Raw genomic sequence first — 12,163 nt, 5'->3', positions numbered from 1 at the left:
GGAGCAGTGGCTACAACAGATCCCAGGAACAACATCAGACATCTCAGTCCAGAAATGTGCAGTTCTAGGCACAGCCAAGATACTGCGCAGAACCCTCAAGCTCCCAGGCCTCTGGTAGAGGACCCGAGCTCAGAGGATGAAACAAAGACCACCCTTTTATATAAATTTTATATAAATATAAAGAGACCACCCTTTTATATATATTGAAATAAAGTTGTAACATAAATTGTGGAAAAACTGAAGCTGTGTTGATATTTTTTATAATACACTGTATTTCACTAAAAACCTAACAATCAACAAACTTTGCCATTTTATAATACCCAGTTTAAAAGTGGAATGCAATTGTAATGTTTCCATTTAATTTTACTTCTTCTGGAGAAATCCCCTCATGCTATAATCTAAACACAAGCAGCTATGAAAGTTCCTCATGCAGCATATCAAACAGAGTCACCAGTAACTTGAGAACCCACTGGGCAAACACTCCTATTTAACACCATGGTGATCCAGTTTGTCAACGTTAATGCAGCTGTGAAACAGATTTAGAGCTTCTAAAAGATGTGCGCTCTCATTGCAGACAAAAGACACCTTTTTAAATGAAATTTACTTTATAAAGAATGGCCTATGAATACGCTGCCCTGTAAACCGAACCTGTTCCCCACACTGAGCACATGCTGACATATGCAGTCTGTTCAGCTTCAGGTAGATAGTTCTTTTCAGCCCGGATACTGTTTCTAACATAGGATGAATTAGTGTTTGTTAAAAATGTAAAGTATGTAGGTAGGTAGGTACATTTATTTATATAGCACCTTTCAGCACAAGGCGACTCAAAGTGCTTTATAAGTACACTTCATAAGCAGACTAAAGAACTCTGGGATTCTAAAAAAATACTTGAGGCAAATCCCAAAGCTATTTATAGCAGAGACCTTTAAAGATCGTTAAGTAATCCTTTAATTTCTCAAAGAACTACTGCCAGCTTCTTGCCCCAGATAATCAACGCTTCATACAGTTCAGTGAGATCATCTCAGACTAAAGGTTCTGTCCCAAAAGTCAGCACCATCTGACAGTGCTTCAAAATATGTTCACATCTAACAGAAATGTTTTACTCCAGAGTAAAGACTGCAAACAGATAGTCATGAGGGAAAAAAGTCCACCCTCTTTTTACTCTAGGGTTTTACATAACATGACATGAGAAAAATGACCCGGTCTTTACCAGTTTATAAAATAATTTACATCTAACCTCAAGCATACAAACACACACAACAGATGCCACCATGACAGTATTTATTTACAAAAATTAATCTAAAATAGAGAATTTAGCATTTCCTGTAAAATGCAGGGTAAATCAAGATTGCTGAATGAATTTACTGACATTAGCTGAAACTGACTTGTTAAGATTAAAAACATTCAGAAGATTTTAAAAAAAGCAAAACAGCTAAAAGCTAGAATTATTCAAATCAGTTACTAAAAACAAAAAAAATAAAAATAAAATTCTATCTGAAAGCAGAAAATAGCAATTATTAGTAAAAAGCTAAAACTTATAAAACCATAGCAAAATAGTTAAAATGAACAAAACAGTAGCTAAAAGCTAAAGGGAGCATAAAAAGACAAGCATGCTGAAGCTGATTTCAGAGGACTGTTTTTAAGGAATAGAAGAGATCGTAATGAATTTCTATGGCAGGGTTTCCCCCAGCATATTATAAGCCTGGCAGGCCGCCAGGCTTTGGTGACCCTTCCGCCAGGCTAAGCTCCGCTTGTTTATTATAAATACGTAATTTTTTATGCATGTTTTTTTCCCCACCCGCTCCCCCAAAACCGCTACCTTTATCTACCTCACCGCGCGAGGGTGTGTGCACCAACAGTGACACAATCGCGCTGTCCCCGCCACTGCACGAAGGTCCCACACGGTGTCACGTCGTGCACCTTTTATAACTTGGTGTGGACCGCGCGCGTTACGCTCCATTTAACCATCTGCTCTCTTTTTACCGTATTTCCACTGGTTACGTAGCGTACTGCCCCTGTCATTTTGGAGAATACTGCGCCAAGTATAAACGCCTCCACCGCACGCTGTTCGCGGAGCCCTGCGTGACTCTAATGAGCCCATTAGATATGCACAGTACAGTTCAGCATCTCTCTGTTTTTCAGAGTTATCTGTTCCTATTCATTGGCCTGGAAGTGAGATGTGTGTTGGTGCTTTGTTTGCACTTTTTAATTTCTGTTAAATTAATTTATTTGTAAATATGACTTAAATTAGGATTTAAATTAGGTGCGATCAATTAGTATTTATTTTACTTGTATTTTTGTTTAAAAAAGTATTTCAAAAGTGCCTTTTTGTAAAACTGTAGTTGTGTAAATATTTGGCACAAATGTCTTACAATACCACATAATAAATAGCCATATTTTCAACTTTCTGTCAACCTCAATCTTTTTTTACTAAATCAGGATCGACCGGCCACCTACCACCGGGCGTAGCCTCTTTTCTGGGGGAAACCCTGTATGGGGATAGCTTTTGTTAAAAAAAAAAAGTAAAAGTTGCAAATACTAAAAGTTGTGGAGCCCATCTCCCATTTAAGTCAAACATTTTGATATGTGAATGGTTAAAACAGCCTTAATTAAAGGATATAGATGTAGAAATTGTAAACAGGAGAACAAAAAAAAAAATGTGAGGAAAAACTAAGTCCACCGTTGCTGCTTCCACTGCATGAAAGAGAACAGCAGCCAGGTGCTGCAGATCAAATACACTGGTTAAGGAATTATCATCAGTTTGACCACCTCCATAAAAGCTGGAGTTTTAGCATCTTGTTGGACTGGAGCATACAGGTGCCAAGGAGGAAAGACATCAGAAGTGACCATCAGAAGCAATTGTTGCTGCCCATCAATCTGACATGGGTTAAAGGTAATTTCCAAACAATTTGGGGCCCTTCGTTCTACAGGGAGCAAGACTATTCACAAGAGGAAAACATCCAATATGGCTGCCAATCTTCCCAGTGTTATGGAAATAAGATTTATTGGCAGGTCTTCTGATAGGTCCTTGTCAGAAGTTAACAGAATTGCGATGTATAGTCTGTTCCCAGTTTGATCGTAGATCATACCGCCCCCCAAGTGATCCAGCCTTCCTGCTCAGATGAGACAGGAGGCTTTGTCCTTGCTGCTGCTGATAGGTTTTATTTAAAACACATTCTCTTACAGTCTTGGAGTTAGACATGTTCTGCTGCTTGGAACTGTTTCATCCCTTGGATTTCTTGCTCAACATCTTTAGTAAGATTGAGTATGGCTTGGTATTAAAGGTTGCCAGGAAAAAGTATTTTCTTTCTAAAGAGAACACGACCGCATGACTTAAGTTTACAAAGCTGAATATGAATGAACAACAAGACTTTTGGAACAATGTCCTTTGGATAGATCACACTGATTACACTTAAGTAAAGAGGTTTACCCATAATGCACAACTCATGTTTGGTGAAAACCAAACACAACTTATCAGCAAAAACACCTCATATTAACTGTCAAGCATGGTAGTAGAGGGCTGATGATTTGAGCTTATTTTGCAGCCACAGGACCTGGGCTCCTTGCAGTTATTGAGTCGACCATGAACTCCTCTGTAGACCAAAGGATTCTAGAGTCAATGTGAGGACACCTGTCCAACAGCTGAAGCTTGGACTAAACTGGGTCAACAGGACAATGATCCCAAACACAGCAGCTGATCTACAACAGAACAGCTGAAAAAGAAAACAATCAAGATGCTGAAATGGTCCGGTCAAAGTCCAAACCTCAACTCAAAAGAAACACTGTGGTGGGACCTTAACAGAGCTGAGCAGAAACAACCTCAATGAACTGAAGCAATGTTGGAAAGAAGTGGGCCAATGACAGTCGTACAGAAAATTATTACTTCCATTTATTGCTGCTAAAGGTGGATCTACAACCCACAGAATCATGGGAGTACTTAGTTTTTCACACACAGCTTTTCCATTTTGAATTTGTATTTGTTTGACAACTAATGTATTTGTTGTGTGTTTTGTACACTTGAGGTTAGATTTGAATACTTTTAGAACCTGGTAAAGAGCAGAAAATTATCACCGGCTGCTAGAGGCGTAAGAGCAACAATGCTTTTGCCTGTTTTTTGTGTATTAATTAAACTCTCAGAAAGTCATCACTGAATGTACATCTACAACTGATTAACTTCTGGAGTCAATCCAAGTCAAGATGGCTGCCACAACTAACTTTTAAATTTTTTTTTATTTAACCTTTATTTAGCCAGACCAGTCGACTGAGAACTTATTCTTGTTTACAATGACAACCTAGCCAAGAGGCAGCAGAAATGGACTCCATAAATACAAAAGTCAGTCATATAACAAAAAAAAAAACATGGAAATTGCAATCAGACAATTATACATAATTTAAAATAATACAAACACATCAGAATAGTTACATTACATATAACAAAAGGGATCGCTGAAGCAGATTAAAGCAGGTACTCTGATCAGTCAATCAATCTGTAAAGCCACAGAATTGAAAGAGGGGGACCATTTTTGTTGACTTCACAAAAAGTAACAATGACTGCTCAAAATAAATCCAAGCATGAGCAGACTGCATTTTAAAACAATACACTACCTTGGTTTGTTTTTTACTGGAAAAGCGCATCTGAAGGAATATTTTGTAAATAAACAAGGCAAATTAGACACTGTTGCATCACCTGGTTTGAAAAACCTTGAAAAAATGCATATCGCCCGCTGCCTTTTTATGCCAGCGTTTTAAACAAAAATGAGCTTATAATGAGAAGGGAGGGGAGTTAAAACTGTTTGGGTCAAACCTTGTAAATGGCGTTATGCACAATTACACGTGATATTACAAGATCTCCAGAGACGTGTAAGTGCTTGGAGTATTTGTTAGGGATGGCTATCTGCTAATGTCAAACAAAAATTAACAAAGTTATAGCCATTTATGTGTTGGCCAGGGTCAATTAGCTGTGGTGGTCATCTTGAATTGGGTTGAGCCCAAATGTTAATGAGCGACAATGTACATCCAGTGATTATTTTCTGAGAGATTCACTAAAATCTGTCCAGTGGTTCATGAAATATTTTGCTAACAGTATAGACAAAAACACATTTCACACATAAGCATGGGAAAAACATCTTGGCCATTTTGGCTTCAGGCAACAACAATGAAAACCCATTTAACAGTGGATCCATGCTGATATAGTACCTTGCGTAGCACCTTCCCACACGGGGGCCAGCCACAGCCTTGACCCAGGCCGTTAATGAACCAGAGCAGTGAGAACATGGACACAGTTGAGGACCAGGAGAAGGCTACGTTGATGCCCCCCACCAAGAAGAGGCCGATGGAGAAAAGCCACCGGGCACTGATCTGATCTGACAGCACGCCACTGATGAACTTACTGATGGCGTAGGCCATGGTCTGACTGCTGGTGATCATACCTGCAGAGACACAACAGAACTTCCTGTTAAAGCAACAAGTAGAAACTGTTCTCAGGCAGACACTGCCCATGAGCTTTGTATACATTGTAACAGCTGAGAATAAACACCAACTCGCTGTTGAATACAGCTGATTTTTGACAAACTCTCAGACACCCATATCGCCAACAACAGCTGTGGTCAGAGTTTTACATACATTTTAGACCATTCTTTTTCTAGTGCAGAATGTAATCTAATGTAAAAATTTATTGAAGTTGTATGTCGTATAAACAAGAATTAGGTGAACAGGTTTGAATTTAATTCACACAGGATCAAAACTACAGATTCAGTCTCAAGTCCGTACAGAAACGGACAAATTAGTTTGTACCGTTTTGTTAAAAAAGGGAAAAACTCACAATTGTCGCTGAAATAACTTGAAACTCACAAAAGTAAAGAAAAGAAATACTAAAAATCAGTTAATGAAAATCAGTTATTTCTTTTGAACTTTGGTTCAACAAAATTATTTTATAAACCAAACCGACGAAGCAGACTTTGACATAAAGGATGGTATTGTTAGCTTAATATTTTGTTGAACAACCCTTTGAAATCACTGCAACCAAGTGATTTCTGTAGCTCTTCCTGAGACATCTGCACCTGTCCACAGGTATTTTGGTCCACTCCTCCTGATCAGTCACCCTGGGCATAGAGCCAACATGCCAGTCTTGCTTCAGATCTCAATGACCAAGCTACGCCAGCATGAACAGCTCCTATGCTCTGGAGCCGTCTCTACCACTCCAGAAACTAAAAGTCAGAGAGCTCAAACCTCCACCAAGGCCATAGCATCAGTAATATTTAAGCAATTGCTTTTTGTGACAACCACATTTCTTAAAAATTTCATCCAAATCTGTTCATTATTAGTTTGTCTGTCTTGCTAACAGACAGACAAACAAACAAACACGACCAAAAACATAACCTCCTTGGTGGAATCACCTGTGACCTTGACCTTTGACCAAATCACCACCAAAATCTAATCACTTGTTCCTTTTACCATGTTTGATTGTAAAATTTCATGAAAATCCGTTCATAAATTTTTGAGTAATCTTGTGCACACATAAACAAACAGTTGCTACCAAAAACATAACCTCCTTGATGGAGGTAACTACAGCTTTGCTGAAAAAGTTTTGAGAATGCTTAAAACCATTGTGGACCTGTCACACTATCAGTAATAAGGAGCCCACTGCATTCCTGATATGTGCCTGAAGACCACAGAGAACTCTGCAAAGACCTTTAACATTCTGATTTTTTTGTTTACATTGTATTGTGATCATTATCCAGTGTGAAGGAGGCCTCACTCTGCTGACAAAATTGTACATTCTCAAAGACATAAAATTACAATGAGCAGATACTAGGGGGATAGCTAGAAAAAGTCACTCTCTCTGGATTGGGGTTCAATACTTGTGTGTTTGAAGACGTTACCAACTCAAAATTCAACCAGTAAACCTTAAACAGCAAGATGCTGTAATAAACATCTGGGTAGCAATTCTGTACTCAGCAGCATCTTAGTCAAGTAAAAGATGCTGGATTTACAGCAGTGAGGCAATGTTCATATATAATGATACTATACCAACTGTCCCCACCTTCTCTCATTGTTGAGAGTTGAAGCCAGCAGGAGCTGCCATGTTGTTGTATCACAGTCATGTGGAGCAATAATTTCCACCTACTTCCCAGCACACAGTCATGGTGTTACATGAGCTTTCTTTTCAGCAAGAAATAATTCATTACAGCTTAACTTACCGTATATTCTGCACTATAGGCAGGGCTGTAGCTACCATTGGGGACACCGAGGTCCGGACCTCAGTACTTTTCTGCTGTGTATATTATAAAAAAAATTAATCCAAACAACGCTTTTGAACGGCTTGGTCTCTATGTGTAGCTCCACCAGTTTACTGTAGGAGGTGCTGCAACTGTGTGCAGCTGCAGCCAAACTCAATGTCTACGAAGAAGAGCGCAGCTTTGCTACCTTACTGCTAAAATAAAGACCAGAAGAAGAAGAGCGCCACTTACGGTGAAACACAACCGAGGTAACTTGCTAAAAATATTCTCCTTCAACTCCATGAAGCTGAAGTTGGTTTCCAATTGCAGCTTCCGATTCGGAAAATGGCTAAAGGGCGATTCCACCTATTTTTTCACTACCACTTCAGCATCTTTAATCTAGTTAAAAAACTACAACACCTAGACACTACAAACCTGAAACAGATTACTTTTCACTGATTGCAGAACATTTATAACCAAGTGTGTGATCTGTGAAACCTTAATCTGATTTGTGAAACCTCAAAAAAGGGCAAATTCAGCACTTTTTTTGCATTCGGACCACACTAGTGCTGGTCCAGCTCCAAAACTACAACACCTAGACACTTCAAACCTGGACCAAATTATTCTCAACTGATAGCAGAATATTTAAAACTGACTGTGTGATCTGTGAAACCTTAATCTGGTTTGTGAAACTGCAATAGAGTGCGATTTCAGCACTTTTTTTGGTATCTGAATCACACTAGAACCAGTCCAGCTCCAAAACTACAACACCTAGACACTTCAAACCTGGACCAAATTATTCTGCACTGATTGCAGAACATTTAAAACCAAGTATGTGATCTGTGAAACCTTAATCTAATTTGTGAAACCTCAATAAAGGGGGATTTTAGCACTTTTTTTTTTTTACATTCGGACCACACTAGAACTGGTCCAGCACCAAAACTACAACATCTCACTGGTATTTGATAAAAAGGTGAGATCTATGCTAAAATCTTGAGTTTTGAATCAACATTCATATAAACTAATTCATGTCAGAGGACTCAGGGCATGGTTGTGCCCTGAGTCCTCTGTTGCTTAAGATGACATCGGGCCCCATGAATTTACAAACATACACAAAAATATGTCATATACATATTCAAGTCACTTGTTTTAAATAAATGCTTCAATTTCAATTAGGTTTTGGTCTTCATTGTAACTGATGTGCAGGGGGATATTGAGTGGCTAACCTCAGTATTTTTTAAAGTCTGGCTACGGCCCTGACTATAGGATGCACTGGATTATAAGGCACAGTGTCAATAAACGGTCCATTTTCAAACTCTTGTCACATATATGACGCACTGAACTATAAGGTGCATTAAGCGAAACAAAACAGCCACGTCTTTTTAGAGAATACTGCACCGAAGTAAAGGCCCCACATACTCGGGTGTACTTAACCCTGCGGAGGTCCGCACGTACTCAAGGCGGACGTCTACTGAACAGGTAAGCGCAAAGATCAGTTTTTATGACCGCGTACGCGCACTCGGTGTCACATAATAAACTTCCCAGCGAGAAATGGTGTTCACATCGAACTGTTTTGTGTGCGACACCAACCGCTCTCAGGTGAGAATAGGCGCCAGCGCGCAGCGTGACTGCCGCTCTCTGCTGCAAGCGGTGCGGCTTTGTAGTTTACCAAAGTCGTACTAAAACATTATGACTACTTACATATAGAAGGTGCTCTGGATTATATGGCGCACTGTCGTTTTTTGAGAAAATTAAAGGCTTTTAAGTGCGTCTTATAGTCCGGAAAATACAGTATTAGACAATGATTATTAAAACATAAAGCATCAAGGTAAGAACTACATGAATCAAGAAAAGTTAACACCTGAAAATAGTTATTTGAGGTGTATTTTAATTTTTTTCATTTTTAATAAGGGCAAACTCCTTTCATTATGTGGCGGGAGCGGGACCTAAAACTTGTTGAGGGACCCCTCAATGCTTCCAGGATCCCTTACAAGGTCCAGTATTAAATATATGTTGATGTTAAAAACAAGGTTTCTTTCCTTCAACAACAGCCCAATGACTTACTGTAGGTATTTATTTTAAAAAACTTGTCTGAATCACTTCAAACCTTATTGCATAAAGAAGACAAGGCAAAAAATAATACTCAATTCTTACCCAAGTCATCTTTGTCCAGTACTATCTCCTCCATCACAGAGGGCATCACAAAAGAGAACGTCTTCCTGTTAAAGAAATACAGAAAGTAGCCGATAAACATGCAGATGAAGATGACTACCCGATAGTAGCCGTAGCCCGTGGCCCCCATGACTGCGGTCAGCTGAACAAAAAGTAATATATTCAGGGCCTTCTATGTAGGTCAGTTTTGTGGTTGCATCTAAATCGCGGCCAGCAAAAACCAGTGGAGGAGGAAAACTAAATTGCAGCGTGGTCCAGGCAGGGCAGGTGAAAGATTTTCCATGAGGAGAACTCTTCGCAGCAAGCTTCCTGCAGGCTGGTGGCTCAGTAGAACTGTGACAGTGCTGCAGAGGAGGGGAACCTCACACCGGTGGCCTGAAAATGAGAACAACATACCAAACATGACATAAGAAGCTATTACACGAACTGCAAATATCATGGACCTCTCAGCTGGAAACAAACTAAAAACAACTGCTCAACGAGGCTAGGTTGAAAAATGAAGTTGGATGCATTATGGTGTGGGGGAGAAGCCTTTCTGTACATGTTTTCATCATTTTGGTTGTGCTGCTTAGCTGATCCAGCCCCTGTTCTGTGCGGGTGAGGTTTCTGGATAAATACGATCCACCCTGCAGCTCATCTGGTTCTGTCTGACAGGCTGACATATAAAATATCAGAACTGACCCTTTAACTGCAGTGAAGTGGCAAACAGCAAACCTGAAAATATCAGATGACAAGTAATTTGAACTGGGAAGACTGATTTGAAAAAAGCCATGGTGTGCGTGTGCCTCTCTCTCTCTCTCTCTCTCTCCCCATATATATGTGTGTGTGTGTGTGTGTGTGTATATATATATATATATATATATATATATAGCAGTGCTGTTGTCTGAAGTGTTACATTGAACTATTACAACTCAAACAGGCATAAAGGAAAGAGATTAAAGGGCTTGCAACCCTTGAAAGAATGCATATCACCCGCCACTTTTCATGCCAGAGTTTTAGTCTAAGATCATCTTGTTGTTGGGTTAAACCTCAACATCACCGTTATCTGCAACCTCATGCAGTATTGCAGGATGTCACACTCAGAGTATGTGTTGTGAATGACTCTCAGCTACTAGCACATTAAATTTTAGCTTAATATCTGTAAAATTAAGTGAGTTATAACCATTTTTGTGTTGGCTAAAGCCATCTTGAATTTGCTTGCTCATCAGTTGTAGATGTACATTCAGTGATTACTTTCGGAAAGTTTCATTCAAGTCCCTCCAGTGGTCCAGGAGATATTCTGCTAACAGACAAACAGGGCTCACTCCAAAAGTTAATGCCAAAATTTTAAACAAATCTCTTGCACAATGAGTATCACTTGGAGTTGGTGTTGTGAACAAATCTCAGGTGCAACCATGCCAAATTTTAGGACAATACCTGTGAATTGACTAAACTATGGCCATTTTTGTGTTTTCTGAGGTCAGTTTGCTGTGGCAGCTGTCTTAAATTGGACAAAAGTTAATGAGTTGCAAATGCACATCCAGTGATTGTTTCCTGAAAGTTTCATTAAAATCTTTCCAGTGGTTCATGAGATATTTTGCTAACAGATAAAGAAGAGTTGACTCCAAAAAAATAATAGCTAAGTTTTAAACTTAGAATTTGTGCAATAGGTAGCGCTCAAAATATGGGTTGGGGATGACTCTCTACTACTACCACACCAAATTTTAGGTCAGTATCTGTAAAACTAACTGAGTTTTAGCCATTTTCGTGTTTTTAGGGGCAGTTGGCTGTGGCAGCCATCTTCAATCGGATCGACTCCAAACGTTAATCAATTATAGATGTACATCCAATGATTACTTAGTGCAAGATTAATAAAAAATCGCCCAGTGATTCGTGAGATATTTTGCTAACAGACTCGCACGCATACACAGATCCGGGCAAAACTGGACTCGTTGGCGGGCGGTAACTACAGAAAACGCCTCCCTATTGAACATCACAGTCACGCTGTTTGTGTTCACACGCCTCCACGGGTGTCTGTGGGGTGCACATCTATCCCCATCCACCATCCCCGGGACGGATGTTCCACCAAATGTCGGCAGAACGCGAGAAACATGGACGCCCTCCGACACACAGCCTTACCTTTCATCCAGTCCGCCCGGCTTCTCCTAGGACGGCGCGCGGCCGTGAAGCCACGAGCGCGACCACAAGCGCGGCCACGATAAAGACGGCACGTGGCACAAAGCACGCGCTACACACACACTGGCTTATGAATCTGAGGCAAGTGTTCAGGCAAATCCTGTTATAAAATGGGGGAGGTTAGCTCTTAAGCCCTCAAACTCCTATAATTTGTCAATTTAAAGCGAGCCCTACGGTTCATACGGTACAAGTAGAGTATTAGTTCTGCTAAAGATGTAATAAAATCAATTCAACTGTGTAATTATACTCACATCTGCCCTCTTCTGTTGATACCAGTACATGGCGGACATGAAAATAGGATCATAACAGTGGAGCTCTGTTGATGGTGCCTTCCAGTTTTACGCGGGAGTCGGAACTTTCGGATTCCAGGAGAAAAAGTGAGCAGGAATTCCTCACTGAAATCAGAATCCGACTCGGAAAGTCGGATACTCTTGACCATAGACATGTGTATATATGTTTATGTTCTTGACCTCAAAATCCAATATGGCTGCCTCGCACATGAAAGGAGACATTAGCTGAGGAAATACATTTTCACTTCTGCCGGTTTGTATCTCATTAAATCAGCATAAAACAATGCTACAGTGTTTGACTGCAGGGAA

At 39.9% G+C, this 12,163-nt stretch overlaps 1 protein-coding gene across 6 annotated transcripts in view; it reads right to left on the bottom strand.

Annotated features, from left to right (window-relative positions):
* Positions 1-11,867, bottom strand: part of slc37a4b (solute carrier family 37 member 4b) — a 20,930-nt gene extending 9,063 nt beyond the window's left edge. For 3 of the 6 annotated variants that reach the window (XM_025009338.2, XM_025009339.2, XM_025009340.1), the window contains exons 1-2: positions 9,372-9,519; positions 5,197-5,429 (exon numbers count right to left, since the gene is read on the bottom strand). In XM_025009338.2, coding sequence (XP_024865106.1) covers positions 5,197-5,429; positions 9,372-9,519 — 381 coding nt within the window. Of the gene's footprint in view, positions 1-5,196; positions 5,430-9,371; positions 9,765-9,930; positions 9,953-11,507; positions 11,636-11,815 lie in introns of those variants that run through there. The other 3 variants (XM_017431147.3, XM_017431146.3, XM_025009337.2) reach the window with 3 other exon arrangements.
* Positions 11,868-12,163: the final 296 nt, after the last annotated feature.

This window comes from Kryptolebias marmoratus, linkage group LG13 (assembly GCF_001649575.2).
Source record: "Kryptolebias marmoratus isolate JLee-2015 linkage group LG13, ASM164957v2, whole genome shotgun sequence".
In the NCBI taxonomy this organism is placed as follows: domain Eukaryota; kingdom Metazoa; phylum Chordata; class Actinopteri; order Cyprinodontiformes; family Rivulidae; genus Kryptolebias; species Kryptolebias marmoratus.
Note: the sequence above shows the minus strand (reverse complement) of the source record. Positions and strands in the feature narration are given on the sequence as shown.